Source organism: Brachycentrus maculatus, unplaced genomic scaffold (genome assembly GCF_059751285.1).
Source record: "Brachycentrus maculatus isolate JH-2025_06_01 unplaced genomic scaffold, ASM5975128v1 h1tg000348l, whole genome shotgun sequence".
Taxonomy (NCBI): Eukaryota; Metazoa; Arthropoda; class Insecta; order Trichoptera; family Brachycentridae; genus Brachycentrus; species Brachycentrus maculatus.
Window position 1 is genome coordinate 524761 of NW_028281097.1, and position 21376 is coordinate 546136.

The 21376-nt window shown below is 31.2% G+C and overlaps 1 protein-coding gene across 1 annotated transcript; it reads left to right on the forward strand.

The window, feature by feature from the left end:
• The first annotated feature begins 1170 nt into the window (after nucleotides 1–1170).
• LOC148303797 (dehydrogenase/reductase SDR family protein 7-like) lies at nucleotides 1171–21042 on the forward strand. Its single transcript, XM_088269378.1, has 5 exons — nucleotides 1171–1694; nucleotides 2440–2583; nucleotides 7862–8081; nucleotides 12214–12459; nucleotides 18098–21042. The coding sequence occupies exons 1-5, from the start codon at nucleotides 1527–1529 to the stop codon at nucleotides 18295–18297; spliced, it is 978 nt and encodes a 325-aa protein (XP_088125504.1). The 5' UTR covers nucleotides 1171–1526; the 3' UTR covers nucleotides 18298–21042.
• The last annotated feature ends 334 nt before the right edge of the window (nucleotides 21043–21376 follow it).

A 21376-nucleotide genomic window follows, 5' to 3' on the forward strand; every position in this document is an offset into this window, starting at 1 on the left:
ATTTAAAAGGAGTTAAACAATAGAAAAATCAGTATTAATGCTACATGTACACGAGCCTAGGTGTTAATTTATGGTGAGTAATACAGCAAGAATTAGAAATATTCTTACTTAAGAATCCAATCCACACCCAAGTGGTGCATAGGGCATTGATTCAAATCAACACAATGTCAACTCAATCACAATTATATGAAGGCAGCGGGGTGATAAGTTTTGCCAAGGAGTGGAATATGCTCAACCGGTTGCAGATGATGTAAGTGAAGGAGTTCAGAGTGAGAAAGTACTATCGGAGAAAAAAGGGAGGAAAGAACTATTGGCTAGGGCACTAATGTTTGGATCCCATGCTTGTACTAGTTTGTGTAAGTTATACACTTCTAATATATATGAGTCCCTTGGAAGTAAAAAATAGGATGTGAGTATATTTAAACTCTGTTTTAATGCCTATCTACATATTTATAAAAAAAAATAAGCTGTGTCCTTCACAAATAAAACTAAAATAAATGGTGGGCCATGAAGAAAAATAAAACAATTTGAATGGTTAAAATTACTGCTTAAAAGTCTTGGATTTAATTTCAAGAAAGACAGAGAACACCAAGTTGGGAAATAATAATGAGATAGTCAGTTTTATCCGATTCATCCCTTGATATCCAAAAGGATGTGGTTTCTTTTGAATTGTAAAAATAATAAACGTCAAATATATGTACATTTCTCGTATGTATTTCTAGTATGTACACATTTTTAGACCATCACTCACGAAATTGATTAAATTTTAATTAAATTTAGATAATTAGTCGCTTTTTATATACCATTAGGAAGTTTAAAATGTTGATATACAAATCAGTTAGTTACTTTCAATAAATAGAGGACCCTACCTGCGCAGTGAAATGTAAAATGACTTGGTAGAAGCGTGTCTATTCATTTTGTTTTTGAAAATTTGCCCTATTGCTGCTAGTAATGTTAATACCAGATAACTCTTGATAAAGTTATAATCTACATAGTCAATAATAACTTTATCAAGACTAATCTGTTTTTCAAAAACTAAATTATTTCGAATGTAGAGGATCCCACAATTTTACATAAAATCCGACGTGAAAAGGGGTAAAAGTACCTATCGAATAAAATCTTTGGGAAGGGTAGGTCTCTCATTTATAATTTTCTCTGGTTTAATCAAATGTCAAAATTCTATTAATCTGTGGAAAAGTTAATTTTTTGTAGTTACTGTATTATATCTTACTTTTCCCGGACGTCACTTTCACATATTCGACATATTGCATATGTACCGTAATCTCGTATCATATGGCATCAGGCATTTTATCGTACACTATCGTCGGCGATGGTAGTCGCGCAAGTTGTATAATTAACAGCGGAATGTTTCTCTCAATAACTAAAGTGTGTGTAATGATAATATGTTTTTACATTATTACGTTCTTCAGAAACAAATTGTGCGATTATTTTACCGGGCTGTGAATTAAATTTAATAGTTAATTAACGTTTCATTTAATTAATTTTTCCCCACCGAAGTATTAAGAATGCCATTGGATATAAAAGAAGTGAAGGAAGGAGGATTCGGCGGGCCAGTTAACTTTTTGTGGTGGATTATAAAATCAGTTTGTATTCCTCTTTCCTTACCGTGGATATTCTACTGCTTTGTTTGTAGAATGCAACTTAAAAAACGAATGACAGGACTCCAAAATAAGGTAACTAACGTTTCAATGAATTCTGGCATTGTTCCTATAATATATTTTTATCGTAACAGATGGTGATAATTATGTATAATGTTTGGAGTGAAGATAAGTATTTTTTTGTTTTGTTGTAAAAATAATTGCTTAATCATACAACATTAAATAAAACAAAAAATAATTAATATCAAATAGTGTACTAACACATATAAATGTTCAATGACATTAATCAAATATTGCAAACAGATCAAAGGTTTTGTGGTATCTAGATAAATCTTCCATACGATATTTACAATGACGGGTATAGAAGTAAAACTGTCACCTCAGTGATTTATGTTTTTGAGTTGATGCTTGAAAATCATTACAATACTTTTGCTGCATACAGAAATATTGAAATAGAAAATCTAAACTAAAATTATGTATTTAATGACTTAATTCAGGTTACGTTTTTTTAATGAATTCGGAGACGTATTAAAATTATTACGTTTATAATTAATTAAACCATATTTTCATGCACTTATAATCATTCTGATTGATTATTGCCAGATTAAACATCCAATAATGATACAATAAAACCTCTAAAAACTTAAAAATCCAGCCACTCTCAGGTTTTTATGTGGTGTGATTGAAAAAAAAATCTAGGCCGAATAGATGTGGAATGTCCATAGATTTAAACAAGAGCAAATCTGAGGAACAAGTATATGATTAATGACTTTCCTTTTATGTTTTTACGGCTTTTGTTATACGTTTGTGATTCTTTTAGGTTGTCGTTATAACCGGTGCAAGTTCAGGAATTGGAGAGGCATTGGCACATAGTTTCTACGCGCAGGGCTGTCGGTTGGTCCTCGCATCACGCAGAGTAGATGAATTGGAAAGAGTCAAATCAGACCTTCTGCGGTTGCATTCCGTAAGTATTTAAGTATTATTATTTTCAATATTATTTGCTCCATTTGAAAAATATAACAAGAACTCAAATTTACAGTATGTATTATAATTTAATTACCTTGGAATGCACACCCCAGTTATAATAAAATAAATAATTGTTTTTTCTTCCATAATCTAATGGGTAATTTGTATTTGTTCCCTTACCTTATATATTCAATAGTAGTTAGTATGTTTTTTTCTGTGTTGACACAATATTCTCTCTACTAGTGGCGTATTGCTCAACTGTCCCAGAAAATGTATCTTTTAAATAAAATTGAATAAATATATGTACTAATATGTATATCCTAAATGATTCACATATAGGAAAGCCTAATTTATATGTTTTAGGGACTAATAAAAATTAAATATATAAAATCGAGAAAAATGTGAACGTGGGAGAAAAATGTGAACTTGGGAGAAAAATGCATTGAACACTGGAATTGAACCATTTCTAATAATTCCGAAACCATGATTTAACATCACCCAATTTTACTTTCCCTTGATTTAAGAGTTTTTTTTTTGCTGTTAGCACTAGTAACAATAATACTAAATTTGGAAAATTTGTATAGCGTCTTTTTTGTAAAACACTACATCAAGGTCGCTTTTACATTTAACATTAAATTTAAGCCCCTGACGCAATGTGAACTAATTGACATTTTGTAATAAAAATAACACCAACTGAAGCCATACCGCTAATCCCAATTGATTTTTTGTGTCCAAAAATACCTATGTACATATTAACTTGTTACATCCACACGTTCCCAATGTTTGTGTAACTGATAATAGTTTTCCCTTACATGTTTATACTAGCAACAATAACAATTGGTACATTTATAATAACAATACTTCAATCAATCTTTAAATGTAAGAAAAAAGTGTTGACTGACTGACTAATCCATGCATGGTCTAAACTTCTTAGCCTAGAAATGTGAAATTTTGTGGGTAAATGATGTAAGATATCAATATCCTTAGTCTCGCTTTAATGAATTCAAGTGTTGACATGAATTCATTTAAATTTTATTTTGATCGAGCCTATTTTCCCAAGACTATTTAAATACTCCAATAAATATAAATACGCTATCACTTTTAAAGAATATACATATTCAAAAGTTCAAGTACACTTCTTCAGTTCTGAATACTATTTGCCTTCTTTTATGCCGCCGGTTTTAAAAGGTTTTCTTATTTACACTGGCATAACTAACGCTATATTGTTGACCTTTGTATTTTTTAAGCGTGATTAATTTAGCACACAATAAAATATTTATAGTATAGGTATTTTAATATCAACATCACTAAAAATGGCAGTTTTATTAAATATGATAATTATACATTATAAAATATATCTTTATTTACCATTTCATTTTATAAACCTTTATTCACCTTGAGCTTGCTGCTCTAACCAATTGAGCTAACGGACCTTTACATTTTATTGAATTTAAACCTTGTACATATACATTATTAGCAAGTTATTAAACTGGCATCATAACGCTATATTACACTTGGAGATGCCACTATATGGTTACACATAGATGCCGTCGGTATGGTTATTTGCTATCTGCATATAAACGATTTGTTTTGTCATACCATAATATGTATTGTTATTCCTTGTAAAACATTATGAGTTCCCAAGGTATACAAGTATATAAAATGTATATTTTCAAGTAATATGATTTATAGTATAGTAGTAACTGCCAGTTGGTAATAATATATTTAAATCTACATCGCTCATGACATCATAATAGGAATACATTAGTGTCTTATATGAATATGTTATTCATTTTATATCTTATTGTTATGTATCAGCATACCAGTGTAATTCTAGTAGTGAAATTGTATTTATTTATTATGATTTTATTCAATAAAATCCAGAAGCATGCAATTGAGCTATATTTATATTTTACGTGTTGTTTAAAAATACTTTTTTTTTCCCTTTTTATTTGATTTAAAAAAATTAATACAGTGAAACATCTATCTATCGTTCCTCACATAATCGTTTTCCCGGATGTGTCGTTTATTTCTTCTACCCCGAATACATTTCATACGAAAATAGATTGCATTGATAACGATAATAAGTATAGGGTCCGCCATCTAAAGTTTTTTTTTTCAACTAGTGCTTATTTCGTGAATGGTAACACTTAGCTCATGTCTGATTTGACAGATAATTAGTTTTATCCTTCCGCTGAGCGAATATGGTTGTGTATACGCTTGAACAACGCTGGGAAATATTGCGACATTACTTTGAAAATCATGGTAATGTTGCAGAATGTGTGCGAAAATTGCGTACGGTTTTTGGAAGAAGAGAAGCACCGTCAGCTCCGTATGTTCGTTATCTTGTGAAAAAAGTGAAAGAAACTGGCATCCTCATCGATAAACCAAAGCGTGAAAAGCCAAAAACAGTGCGTACACCCGAGAATATCGATGTTGTGGCAGAAAGTGTGCGTGAAGCGCCATCAACATCAATTCACCGTCGTTCTCAACAATTGAACATTTCGGAGACATCATTGAGACGAATTTTGCATAAAGACCTTGGTATGACGCCATACAAAGTCCAATTGGTTCAGGAGTTGAAGCCAACTGACCATCCAATGCGTTTTCGCTTCGCTGAGTGGGCCTGCGATCGACTTACAGAAGATGCCGATTTTGCCAAAAAAATCATCTTTTCGGATGAAGCTCATTTTGATCTTGGCGGGTATGTAAACAAGCAAAATTGTCGTATTTGGGGCACAGAAAACCCGCACGCATACATTGAAAAGCCGGTACACCCAAAACGAGTCACTGTTTGGTGCGGATTTTGGTCCAGAGGCATAATTGGGCCATTTTTCTTTGAAAATGAGCAAGGAGTGGCCGTTACAGTCAATGGCGATCGTTATCGGGCCATGTTGAACGGATTTTTGTTCACAAAAATTGAAGAGGAGGATATTGGCAACATTTGGTTTCAACAGGACGGCGCTACGTGCCACACAGCCGAAGCTACACTCGATGTTTTGCGCCCTGTTTTTGAAAAAAAAAAGTTATTTGGCGGACCCTTTATATCATTTAGTTTTTTATTTCTTTTCTTTCAATGAATCATGTATTCAATATTTATATAAGGACGACTGCTAATTCCTTAAATTTTCTGCTAACCATTGTAAGAAATGCCGCTGATTGAGTGTTAACCATTGGCAATTTATTTTATGTTAGCGATGATACAATGCTAACAATATCTTATTTTCCGGAAATATATTATGTTTTTATATTGATTAAAGAAAACACTTGTCTTATACCACTTGAGTTTTTATTAAAGACTACATGTTTCAGAAGTTAAACTTCCATAATTCAGATCTGTATAATAACCAGCTATTATACAGACCTGAATGATGGAAGTTTAACTTCTGAAACATGTAGTCTTTAATAAAAACTCAAGTGGTATAAAACAAGTGTTTTCTTTAATCATTGTAACATGTCTTACCACAAAGTTAATGCCGAAACAATAAATAAAATATGTTTTTATGAAATTATTTTCCTGCAAATATTTAATATAACAGTTAAAACTGTGCTTGTATCATTGTTGTTCTGTCAAAATAATGTGAAATCTTAATTAAAAAGAATGTTTGCGTGGTATACTTTTACAAGAATGTTAATTATGTTAATGACCTCAAACTAAGTTCAATGTATACCACATCCTGACCTCATATTCCTATGAATGGATGTCTGAATGATATTATTTTTTGACATCTCATCAAACATGAAGAAGAATATGGAAGTCTGGGCGTTTACGGGGCTGACGACCGTCATCGGCTGGTTTAAGTGATCACTTTACACACGTGTAACATTCACCAATTCTACCCATTATTGACAACCACACTACTCAAATTCTCGGAAGTTCTATATATATGTATATGAACCAATTTAGAAACCTTGTTCTTGAATCACTAGTACTTCAATAGAGATATCTATTGGTGAGATGTAAAGAAGCTTTTTATTAAGCAGAAACTCTTATATTAGTATGTGAGGTCCAAATCCTGGATTATAATCACACACATGAGAAACGCCAGAAAATACCATTTTCATTTTTATTATTCAAGCTTATAATTTGACCAGATAATTTATTTACAACATTTTGAGTGTGTCCAAATACTTGTTCACATAATCTGGATTATCTCCAATTACAGGAGTTATTTTCATTTTTAAGAGATTTTTAGCTGAACAATGAGTTGCTTTTTTATTATCAAACTAAAAAAAGTAAACGAGTATACCCAGATATATCACAATATCAACTCTTTTAGTATATATTATATATTAGGCATACTCAACTTTCTTTTTTTAAATACATTCGTCTTATGTTAAAATAGAAATAGAAATTTTTTATACACGGTGAAAAAGCTGAGAGTAAAAGTAATATCAAGAGTAGAATCACAATTTGTGGTATTAAATTTTTCTTACTAATTAAACTAATGTCACTCAATCATAGATATGTCCCAGCATCGAATTTTTGCGGTGCTATCCTGATTATTAATCTCACTAAGTCATGGCCGAGGACAATACATATGTGTAAAATTAAATTAGAGTTAAAAACATTGCTTGTATTTAAAGATCTTGGGAGTATAAATAGAATTATCTTGTGTAGGAATTGCTGAGATATTTGCAAAAAAAAATTGTCGCATTGTAAAAAATGTATGCTGTTTCGAATGTGAAAAACTATATTCTTCTAACCATTATCCGTACCCAATGTTGCATAGGGCATTGCATCATATTGATGCAGCATTATCTTGATTGTAACTTACATGAAGGCAAGGTGATCACTTCTGCCCTTCAGGGACCAGTCCAGGATAATATTAAATAAATATTAGTATGTAAAATTACTAATATTTGTTTTCACCCCCCCCCCCCCCGGGAATCGAACCCGAGACCTCCAATACGGTCGCTAAACACACTAACAATTATACCACTGAGACGGACAATAATGACTATATAATATTAAATTACTTAGGCATTTGTGTTTTTTTGTTTATTTGTTTTTTTATTTTATTTTTTATTTCTTTAGTTAACTTATATTACGACTAATAAAAACTATTATTTACACTTAATTTACATAATCTATAAATGTATATTTACATCTCTTTCTAGTAAACAAAACATTTATTTTAAATTCTTTCTCTCTTTTTCATTCTTCATACATTCAGGCATCTCATCATACATTTTCGAACCCTTATACATTACATTAAACAATTTTGTGACAATGTTGCTATTGTTAATTGTAATAAATAATTTTTATATTCCAGACTGTTCCAACGCACCCTCCTGTCGTTCTCCAACTGGATTTGGCCGATTTGAACAGCCTATCTGGTCACATAACTAAGATAATTGATATTTTCGGTCACATTGACATCCTCATCAACAATGGTGGAATCAGCTTCAGAGGAAGTGCGGCAACTACCAACATAGATGTTGATATCAAGATTATGCTTGTTAATTACTTTGCCCAAATAGCACTCACCAAAGGTAAGCCACTTCACTTAACTTTTTGTATGGGATATGTAAATACATACATAATTTAAAACCTGTTTGAAGTGAAAGTACCATAAACTTCAAGTTTCATCACTTGAAGATATTCAGATTACGATGACGTTGATCGCAGCTGTGTCCCACATTGTTTTATTTTCTTTAATTTATTTAAAGAAACAGTTTATGCGGTGATAGGGCTATAAAATGTATCTGGTGATTGTTTACTGTAATAGTTGACCAAATTGTCAAAGCTTTTTGCCATTGAAGAATTATTTTTTCCCCAGGTTTAAAATGCTCATCATATAAAGTATGTTTATGAATATTGTAGTAACATTAGTTTTAGGATTTTTATAAAAAATTATTTCATAATTTTATGTTACTATCTAAAGCAGGCCTGGCCAACCCGCGGCCCTCTACGTGCGGCCCGCGGCGCCTTTACGTGTGGCTTGCGGTCATGTGATGATTTTTTTGTATATAATTTATTTTATGATGAAAAATGTATATTATTATTTGAGAATTTTTTTGTAGTTGAATTTGTACAATTCCAACTAAAAATATTACAATTTCAACAGAAAAATTTCCCAATATTGCTCAAAAAATGATTAGTGCCTTTGGATCCACATACGTTCATGAAGCGTGTTTTTTTTTCAAAAATTATATTTAATAATAATAAAAACAGGGCGTCAATAATAGACGTAAATCTGGAAAATCATTTAAGGTGTGCAACTTCATTTTTTTTTGTATTATGTTTGTATGTGTGGCCCTTGGGGAAATTTTAGGTCGTCAATGCGGCCCGGGGTGCCATTTGGGTTGGCCAGGCCTGATCTAAAGGGTACAATTTGTATTATATTTGCTCATGAATTAGCCACGTGTTTACTTTTTATTCTGATTGATATTCTGGTTCTTTAAAAATATACCTAATAATGTCTACAAATAATAAACATTATTTTTTGCCGCATTTAGTACATATCTATGTCATTTGCAAATTACTAATTTTAAGCTCCCTTGAGGTAGTATTTTACAAAAATGGCACTTTGTTTATTATTATGATTTAAGCTTTGCTTAGATTATGCTAATGCAAACAACAACATAATCTAACGTGATCTTTACGTGATGTTTGTATGAGAGTGCTAAAATATGTTTTTATTTAAATGTGATTGATGTGATAAATTTTTGAAGAAGAATTAGCTATTTTAGAGAATCTGAAAATCACAATTTTGGATTTCAAAGGGATAGAAAATACATGGTTTTTAGGTTTGATAATGTATAAAAATAGATGATATAAAAATCCTTAAGAAAAAAATTAAAGCTCTATACATTTAAATCATTAAAAAATATATTAAAAAAAACTATTATATCTTTTATTATATAACATTAAACCACGAGTGTAAGTCCCTTTCCAAGCACAAGAGCACAGACTCTTTTTTGGAGAGGCACAACGAATCGAAATATAAAAAAAAGTTCTCCATATGTATAAATGATTCAAATGTATTATGTTATAAATAAAAATGTAAATATATTTAAAAAAAAAAATTAAAAAAAAAATTAACACGATATTCTACTAACTAAAAAACTGTAAATCGTTATCATTTTATTATTTTCTTCTGATATGTTTTTAGATGAACATTCAATAAAACATTTAATAGTTCACAACGGCGTGCTAGTACCGACGCTAATGTATGGAAGCGAAACATGGAACTGGCAAAGGAAGCATGAAAGCAGAGTGAACGCTGTTGAAATGCGCTCCCTCAGACGAATGTGTGGAAAATCATTGTATGACAGAATTAAAAACGAAGATATATGAAAGGAATGTAAGGCTGAATGAGGAATAATTGAAAAAATTAGGAAGAGTTCTTTGCGGTGGTATGGACATGTGGAGCGAATGGATAACGAGAGAATGACTAAGAAAATATATGTGGCGAATGTGAGAAGGAAAACAGAATGTGGACGACCGAAAAAGACTTGGCACGATCAGATCAATCAGAACCTAAAATCTGGGGGTGTCAAAAGTCTGCGTAATCGGAGGGCATGTATGACTAGATGTATGGATGTGAAGGAGGCGAGGAGTGTATGTCAGGACAGAAGAGTGTGGCGTTCCATCCTCTCTGCCTACCCCTGCGGGAAACGGCGTGATGGTAGTAGTAGTAGTAGTTTATGTGCATTGCAATGCCATCTAAAATCCTGTTCCCATCATTATGAAGAATGTCATAAAACATAATATTGTCGCATGTTTATTGGTCAACTAGGAATAACAAGATTAGCATGTTGAGCTCTGTTTTGGTGCTAACAATGCAGATAACTTGAACCACAACCTTTTTGAAAAACCTTGGTTACCTTGAGTTCTTACTGTATGAAAACCTGATGTTTTAATTCATAACCTGTTCTGTGGATATCAAAATGGTTAAATTGTACACAATGTAAGATTGAGATCACCGAGAAAATATTTTATATTGTATGTACTCAATATTTTACATTGTATCTTACATCAATGAGATTGGGTCCTGCGAGAATGAGGATATATATTTTATAAATTTGTCATTTACTTGGTAAAAACTACCAGTTTTTATTCTTATCATTCATTCAAATGTTTGATAAAATAGTTTTATAACTACCAATAAATACCAAGTAAATGTTACATTTTAAAATGTGAAGATATTTCTACAAGGTGACTGGAATCAATTAAGGAAGATATTTGTTTTATTAAATTGATATTTTATTAAAAGTTTCTTATTGGATATACATAAAAAACAATAAAAAAACTAATCCAGTAATATTGATTTACAAACAGTCACAAATCATGAATATATATTAAACACACTGAAATGTCAGAATTGTGATACATAGTATTTTTGTATTAATGTTTTATTTATTATCAAAAGTTGAACGTTTATCACAAAAATTAAATAATAATCAATAATAATAATAAAGCCATGATTATTTTTGTTCATATTTCAATAAATCAGTAGTATTAAATCGCCATGCTAAATATTTAAATTACACATCTCTGTAGTCTATAAATTGCATGTGTTTATACGAGAGATATATCACAATTTATACAAATATATCTACATTATGGTTTTTAATTCTTAATTTATTCACAGGTCATAAAGTTTTGATCATCTTCAATTGAGTAATTCAGAGTCAATTGATTTAGGATCAATATTTTTTTGGTGACATGCTATGAATATTAACACTGTGCTATCCAGTGACACTATGTTGGTATTTGCGAAAACTATCGGGGAAATGCCGGAGACATCACGTTGATGTCATGCATAAAGATATATATAGATGCTGGTGACACTATCCAATGTGAAAATATAGGGGCAGGATTTAGAAACTCGTGAGAAATGACAATGAGATTAGTAAAACCTGATGATTTATAATCTCCCAAAAACCTCGAGAAACTGTCAGTAACAAGCGAAATGATCTGACCAGTCTTACAGCAAACAAAAGAATCTGAATTAGACATGCAGACGGTATAATGTTGACAATATTTTAAGTGTGTTTGTATTTATGTTCGCCTCTGTGCTGTAATGGTTAGCGTGTTTAGCTACCGTGCTGGAGGTTCCGGATTCGATTCCGAGGAAGGGGGTCAAAAAAATATTAGTGATTTTACACTCTAATATTTATTTAATACTATCCTGAACTGGTCCCTGAACCGCAGGAGTGATCACCTTGCCTTCATCTGTTATATATCAAGAAAGCAATGCGTCAATATGATGCAGCGCCCTATGCACCGTTGGTTACGGATAAGGGTTAGAAGAAGAATAACTATGTATAGAAATAGTGATTAAATTAAATTAAATTTAAAAAAAAATATTTTTATCTTTTTGATTGTTTTGTTTTCTGTTAAAATTTATATTAGCACTTTTAATCTTATTTTATTCTGATATCTATTGTATTCTTGCCAGTGCCCTTTTATTATAAACTAAAATAAAATGGATACCCACACACAGGCCATGCCTTTGTGGGATCTTTTTTTGTATCAATATTATATTTTTTTATGTGCAAAAGAATTGAAAATAAAGAAAAATAAATAAAAAATTTGGTTAAAAAAAGGGTGGTTTATGACATTCTGATTTATATCTCAAGCGTAATATTTCTTCACATGTTGGTCTTCACTTTGCAGCTGTTATTAAGCACATGATAGAGAGGAAGTCGGGCCACCTGGTGTACATGAGCTCCCTGCAGGGGAAGATATCGCTGCCCTACAGGTCGGCGTACGGAGCGTCCAAGCACGCCATACAGTCCTTCGCCGACACGCTCCGCAGCGAAGTCAGCAAACATAACATCAGGGTCACCGTCGTCTCCCCGACGTATGTCAACACCTCGCTCTCGCTCAACGCCCTCACTGAGACAGGAAAGAAATACGGATGTGAGTACCAAACTTTTATCATTTGTCAATTTATTTTATTTTTATTTAATTTTATTTATTTGGGATTTTTACAGCCACTACAAAACAATATACAACAACAATTAACAAATCTACGGCCAATTAAAAAAATCCTCCGATAATGCTATTCTTATGAAAGTTATGTTGGTTATTTAACACACAAACCAAGAGACTTATCGTAATTTCATTGATTGATTTGGCATAAATATAACTTCTTCAAACCCTTATCTGCACCCGAATGGTGCATAGGGGAAATGTATAGTCACCATTATACATAACGTCAAAACGGAAGATAAAAACTTACCAGTATCAGTCATCTTATGAGTCAAGTACTGAAGAAAGGAAATCATTATATTTAGTTACCTAATATTCTTCAAAAATCCCTTATCCGCACCTCAATGGTGCAAAGGGCACTGCATCATATAAACGCAGTGTTATCTTGATCATTAACGCATGAAGGAAAGGTGATCAGCCCTCCGCTTCAGGTACCAGTCCAGGGTAATATTGAGTAAATATGAGAGTGAAAAAATCACCTATATTTATTTAACCCCCCCCCCCCCCCGTGGGAATCGAACTCAGAACCCAGAATGGTAGCCGGGCGTGCTGACCATTACACTACGGAGGCGGACTAAATATAACTAATTCTTAAAATCAATAGACAATAGTGACACGTGTTTTGCATCATTCTGCATCATTTTCAAACACCGTATGTGAAGCTTAGTCTAAATTTTAGTGTCATGTACTTGGGACATTGATGAGGGTGTAGGAAAAGATTTTTTTGTCAAAAATCAAAAGGAATTGATTTTTTAAAATAGTGGTATTTACCAAATAAAACTTCAATTGAAAATAGATAGAATTATTAGAATTAAAGTATTATATTACCAAGCACTATTCAAAACTTATATCTACTGATTTCAGCACCGACATTTCAAATTTCATTTGTAATATCTTAAATTAAATTCGTAATTTTTCTTGCTTTTTTCTTCTTCCTAATCTGCGTAATTCCAATAATAATCTATGCAGATTTTGTCAAATTGTACCTGTTATACTATAAACATCTATCGGATTAATTTAAATGTTATGAATACCTGCTGTAATATCGAACAGCATAGACATTATTAGTTTCTCCAATGTGGAATTGATATTACTCAAAATATTTCCTTTCTGGCACTTGCCGACTTTATGCTAATTGATTTTCAAAAGAAAGTTAAATATTATTTTTTCTTTGAACTCGGATTCCAAATATTTACAACTCTGAAACAAACGTTAAAATTCATTATTGATTATCCAATAAGCATACATTTCTCAATTCCAAACATAACAGAATATGTAGTGTCCAAATTTGTAAATAATGTGTGATAAATATGAAGATAAACACTGTTAATTTGTCTTTATTTTTAACACACTGTTAAGTTTTTCTTTTATTTCATGCTATGTAAATACATATTTCTAATACTATGCCACATTTTTACACCTTAAATTTATATTACATTGTTTACTTATTTAAACTGTGAAGAAGAAAAAACAGTACATAAATCTTAACTTTGGACTGTATCAATAAAAAAATTATGCATAAAATTAGAGTAACTATTTCTCAGCAAAAAGTCAGTTAGGGTTATGATATTTTGCTTTAGTAAATCTGTTAAAAATAAATATATGCATGATGGGGAAAAAATATGTTTTGAAGTGATTCTTGGAAGTGAATCAAGGACACTCCAAGGATCGTTCTAAAGCATACTAAAAAAAATATGATTACTTCAAAGTATATGATTTTTTCCAGATCTTACATATACATATATGTTAAGCATATCGCTCACTCCTTTCAAGAACGTCATAAATAAAAAATCGACCATTTTCAGTTGTGTATGTTTTCGGATTGCGCAGAAAATGTACTATATCCCAGCAAAAGAGGCATATTTTTAACCTTATATTTACCCGCTACAGGGCTGAAAATGTTGTTTTTGCATTTTGAATAAAAGGTATTGCTTAATTATTTTTTTAAACGTACTAAATATTTTTCAAATGGAGAAAAAACCTTCAGGTTTTACTTAAAAAGATCTGTTACACAGTAAAAAGTTCAATAAGTAGCTTGATATTTATTTTTCATAAATTGTGTTATATTTTTAAACTTTAAAAACGTTCTCCTGAAAAATTAAGTTTTTTGATTTATGACGTTCTTGAAAGGAGTGAGCGATATATGCTAAAATAAATTGCTCAAGTAGTGTTAACGTTTGATTTTCGTAATACATATCACATAATTATTTTGTATTATTACATTTTTATAATATTTTCAATTTAATTACAGTAACCTGTTAACTTTGTAAATAAGCGTTTTTTTCCAAATCCTTTAATCAAAATCTTGATAAATCAAATTAAGGTGTTTTAAGATTTTTTTAAATTATAATCTTAAAAACAAAATAGTCCCGGGAAAGCAATACATCTGACAATCTTATTATCTTACTTCATGAACAGTTTGGATATAGAAACCTCCCTCGAACTCTGCTTGTGATTGGAATTCCTTATCCACCCAAATCCGGCACTCTTTTCAAGTCACCCCTTCAAAATTCAGTACAATAAAACATGTATGTACATGACTCCCTTTGGCGCTTATAAATAAGTGCCATGCAGGAGATTACTTTTAAAATCAAAATCATCTTAAATGCTTTGGATCATTCGACCATCACTTCCATAAGACTGGAAGATTATTATATAAGTATTTTATTTATACTTCTAATCGCTTGTCAAATTTTCTTTGAGGCAAAACAAATTTAGTCACAACGACTCTTACATAAGATTCAAGTGTAAATTTAATATTTACCCATTCTCAAATGCTGAATAATGAATGAGTAAATAGTGTTAAAGCTGTTAATTGCTATGGTATATAGTAAAAAGTGAACTATATTTTCTTGACATTAGGTCATGTACCTATTTCTATTATTATAACATAAATTATTTTATTGTTGAGAACATTGTATAAAATTAATCGCTGTTTTTTTTATGTAATGAATACTTTTTCGATCTGCTCATATTTTGTAAGAGATCATTTCAGACAAAATTATTAGTATTTTATAATAGAGGATTTTTCTAGGACTTGGACAAATATCTTATTTGTTTATCTATTAACCCCTCATTGCATGACTTCATTTTAAATAATAAAAAATTCTACAGTATCTTACTCTAAACATTACAGGAAAAATGAAAAACTTTTAACAAAGAAAAATCAAGTAAATACTTATGTTTCAAATTTGCAACAACATGCAATGGTTATCCTTATGAGATATTGAAATATCGTAGTCATACAGGAGAAAGTGACCGAGTGAATTACATACAAAAATGTTATCATTGACTATTTGATATCTTAAAAAACCCTTACCCGCACCCCAGTGGTGCATAGGGCACTGCGTCATATAAACGAAGTGTTATCTTGATCGTTTACACATGAAGGAAAGGTGATCAGCCCTCCGCTTCAGGTGCCAGTCCAGGGTAACATTGAATAAATATTACAGTGAAAAAATCACTTATATTTATTTTACCCCCCTTGGGAATCGAACCCGGGACCTCCAGAACGTTAGCCGAGCGTGCTGACCATTACACTACGAAGGCGGACAAAATTTGATATCTTACTAGCTTAATATTGCCCTGAAAAAATCTCAAAGGATTTTAAACTTGGAAGTATAATATATTGAGTTATTCAAAATGACAAAATGCATTGATGTTTATTTTCTTGCTAAGTAAAAGTGACTTCAATGGCCCTCCTGAACATTTTACGTTTTGTTAGTTGGTCACTTTCTCCTGTACGACTACGATATGTTTTAGCACTAACTTTTGGCTATGTAACAAATTTGATACACGATGCAGCGAAGGGTTAATGTAGTTTATACATAGTTTATAGACTATAAATGGAAAAAGAGGTTCTAGGAAAATGGCAGGCATATATGGAATACTTGAATCAATATTGGACTATGCCATATGTAGAAGAATGCATGGAGAAACGTTATATCTTTTTGCATTTTCAATGCAAAAATGGACTAATCTGGATTTTACAATTCAATTGATAACAGCTTTGAAATCAGTTTAATCCATTGCATTTCATTTTCATGAATTGATTCGGCAGTCACTTTGTGTTTAAAATCTATCCTTTTTATTTGGGTTTTACTTAGAAAATACCACTATTTCTTAAAATCTATATGGTGTTTGAAAATGACTAGAAATGCATTGAAACATATCGCTCACTCCTTTCAAGAACGTCATAAATCAAAATTCGTCAATTTTCAGTTGGGCATGTTTTCAGAATGCCCAGAAAATTTACTATATCCCAGCAGAAGCGGCATATTTTTAACGTAATATTTACCGGTCACAGGGCAGAAAGTGTTGTTTTTGCATTTTGAAGAAAAGGTATTGTTTAATTATTTTTTTAAATGTACTAAATATTTTTCAAATGGAGAAAAAACCTTCAGGTTTTACTTAAAAAGATCTGTTGCACAGTAAAAAGTTTAGTAAGTGGCTTGATATATTTTTTTAATACATTGTATTATATTTTTAAACTTTAAAAACGTTCTCCTGAAAAATCGAGTTTTTTGATTTATGACGTTCTTGAAAGGAGTGAGCGATATGTCACAATTTATTTTATTTTATTGAAAGTACACACGATATATTTGTGCAATTCTAGCTGACTTAATTAAGCCCACATATGGGAGCCTACTTTGCCATTTGGTTTGATTACCTAATATTATCTATTGCACAGGCTGTATTTATCTATCTAAAGTTTGTATATTGTTCAAATATGTATTTAAGTGAACTTGAAAATTTAGGCACCGGATCAGTTTGTTTATGTCAAGCCACTCATGGTGTTTAATTTATTATATTATTTTTTAGTTTATTTATCTTAACATCGAGTTCTTCACAGTTTTACTATGATCACACACAATATTAAAAAAAAATCTCGCATTACTCTGACGACATATTGTTACCTTACTATGCTATCCAGAAATCTCCATTTGACAAAAATTTGCATGACTTTAAAGCGTCTCATTAAATAATCCTGTTGTAAATACATAACTTTATTTATTTATTTATTATTTTTCGCCTCCATGTTGTAATGGTTAGCATGTTTAACTACCGTGCTGGAGGTCCTGGGTTTAGTTCCCAGGGGGGGGGGTGAAAATAAATATTAGTAATTTTACACTTTAATATTTATTTGATATTACCCTGGACTGGTCCCTGAAGCGCGGGCCTTCATGTAAGTAACGATCAATATAACACTGCATCAGTGCGATGAGTGCCCTTTGCATCATTAGGTGCAGATAAGGGTAAGAAGAAGAAGAATTTATCTATGTATTCGGGCCATTAAAAACAAAATCATACAGTAATTATATTTTACAGAAATGAAAAAGCAAAACCATGGCAATAACAATTGATACCTGTCAAAAATGATGTTATTTTCATACGATTCCCAAAAACATACTTTGCGAATGATATTTTTTGTTTTGTTTTGGCATAATTAGGTTGTGTTTCGGATTTTTGACAGAGTTTTATATCTAATATTACTGATTTTAAGTCCTTGTATAGAGTTCAATATAATAAGGTTACTTATTTTATATTCGCTTTGAATGTTTTACAGATATGGACGAAAACACAAAGAATGGTATATCCGCAGAACTAGTTGCCCAGAAGACACTGGAAGCCGTGGTTCATGAAAGGACAGATTTGGTTATATCGTCGTTTCTCCCCAAGCTGATTATCGCTGTCCGCGGCACCATTCCTTCCCTCTATAGCTATGCCATGGTTATACGAGAAAGGTCTTCCGCCCCAAAAACATAATTCAAGTCATAAAACTATTTGGATAATTTGTATTTAACGTATGTGTACATTATGATTTTAGCGTACGATATATTTTGCTTTTGTAAGTATAGTTTTCAATATGCTTTGGAATTCCATAGACAGCAACAAGTACACTATTCTATCTGTTTACTATTTACGTCTGTTAACGTTTATGACTAGAATACCAAACAAAATATCAAATATTCCAAGCATAAATAAATTTCACGTTTTGTATAATATAGTTTTTTGAGTAAAATCTTTTTCTGGTTTGGCTTTGAACCATTGATTATTATAAAAAGTTTCTTGGCTTAACAGTCACTAACCAGTAATAAAAGTTGTTATTGTAAAATTAATTTATTTTCTCTTAATTTCATTCAAGTTACAACTAATTATTGTCCATGCATCTTGAGGATGCGTTAACATGTGGTGAATAATTGCAGAACCGCAGACGCTTTGATAAACTTTAGTCATAGTAAGTAATTTATTATTAATTGTATAGTTATAATGTATTTATTATGTACCAACACTAATATTTATACATACCCCTATATGTAGTAACATATAAAAAAAATGTATTAAGGAGTCATTGTCAAATACCTTTTTGAAAGCAGTATTTTAATCTCAAAATATAAATACATACAGTGATTCACAAATGCTCTAACTACGAGTTTATTGAAATATGAGTTGTCTTTGGGTCATTTTTTTTATTTGAGTTACATCCCGAAATTCGAGTTATGAGTGAGCTTCAGGTTCACTTTTACTATGGCCGAGTAATGTCATGGGGCTGGAACCGATTAATGGCATTATGAAAAGAAAAAAATCATGGCATAAGGACAGTTTGAGTGATTAGCTCAGTTACAATTAAACTCATAGTCAAGGTATCACTGTGCATACAAGGAAAATATGTAATGCTTAACATTGATTATGATTAGAAACATCATTGCTTTTAGTAGTTTAACTCTTACCACTCTGTAGGGTAGACATTCTAGCCCGTATGATTCTAGTAGGCAGCTCCGTGGGCCGCAATGTCTGGCCCGGCGCAGATATAACTTTAATCACTGATTTCTCTATCACCCAAGTATATTCTACCAAAAAATATTTCAGATAAATACAGTTAATCTTAATTAACATGGTCATACGAATTGCCAGACAGAGTGTCCCAAAATTAGGGAACCAAAATATTTATTTTAATGGTAGAAAAACGTCGCATTTTTTTGATCAGAGTAGCTGATCAGTTATGAGTAAAAATGGTGGAAAGAGTTAAAAATAAAAATAAAAAAACCACATACAGTGCCAGCTTGCTTAACCGATTGCTCCGTAATCCGAAAAGCGCTGTAATCCAAACGATTTCGCTGATGCCAGTTTTTAAAATTCTACCTTCTGAAGACTGCTTCAAAACTTTCAACATAGCCAACTGAGCTGAAGAAGTCATCCAGAACACTGAGGAATTTATGGTTTTGAGACAAGTGCATGACTTAGCAATAAGATCACCACTTAGATTCATTGGTTCAAAATATAATATCTGATTTTTTCAAGTTAAATTAAAAATGCTAAATTTTAAAAGTATTCATTCAGTGCCTGTATAAAAATGTAAAAAAATAGAATTTTCATGAACTGAAATTTTCTTTTTTTCTCATATTAAAAAAAAACTGAGTTATCCAAACGATTTCCTAATCCGAAGAATGATTCACTGCACGATGTACGTTCGGATTAGCGGGCTGGCACATGTACATGGTTTGTTTTTTGCCTGCGATAGAAAAGTTACTTTTGAATGTTAAGTTTAATTCCTCCATTCCTTAATCCATACATAGTGCATAACATATTTTTAAGAAGATAAATTCATATGTATTTATTTTTCATTTGAAATGAATTATTTTACCATTTTTATGATAACATTGATGCTTATCTGGCAAATTACCTTATCCTTATATGGGAGAAATATACTTTACAACAAATTTTAATTGGAAATATATATGTACACATAAAATATGTACAAGATGAGTAATCGGATTACCTATTTTATGTATGAAGACATGCGTCGTAAGCCTAGATGTTAAAAATATTCTTTAGCCAATACCAAATATTCATCAAAATTATTTCTTATTATTAAACGCATCTTCTGGATGGATGACCCGATTTGAGCAAAGGGATGAGTTTTGTCAACTCGCTATTCGATTCGTAAAACTCGGTGATGGTCATGAATTTATTTCCCAATTCAAAAATATGACTGAAGCATATGTGTTTCTTACCACTTCCATAGCTTTGTACTGTAATTTTTCTTTTAAATATATAATAGATAGGTGTACTTATAAAGTGTATTTTTAAACATTCTTTGATTAACTAGGTTTATTTTTTTCACTATTTATCGCGGAAATCGTGGGTCTACTGCACTGATTTGTCCCTGTCCTTTAAAATTCTCATAATTGTGGATAAGATAATTTGGCTAGCATCGATGATCTATATGTGTATATTTATAGTCTCCTAATTTAAATTATCTAAAACCATGACTAGAATACCAAACAAAATATTGATTTATTTAAACATTAAATTAGTTCAACAGTATTGAATTTGAAGTAAAATTAATGTAATCTTTTTAATATATTAAAAATGGCAACACGTAATATAAGTTAAAAATATGAAGTAAATGTGACTTTTTAGTAGAACTTTTAAATGTAGACTATATTAAATTGAAAAATTTGTCAATGACAAATGTTCAGATATTAATAAAAGTTTTTTTGTGCAAAATCGTCTTTTTTATTATTTTTACAGAGTGTATTCTTTGAAACCCCGTAGTGCCTAGTGTCCTAACATTGCGCAATATTGGATACAAATTTTTCCTGATTTTATATATGTATTGACATTTTACAAGTTATTTTGTTATACTGGGTAAGGTTTTGATAGATTTTAATATAAGTTGGATTTTACATAAAATGGAGGAACTCAAATATCCTTTTTTTTCCTGTACGGCCTGTCGGGTTGCCATATTGGCTTATCGAAGGTAAGGAAGTATGTTATGAAAAATATATAACAACGTGCTGCTGGGACGTCATCTGAAAAATCTGTTTAAATTTCTTTTGGA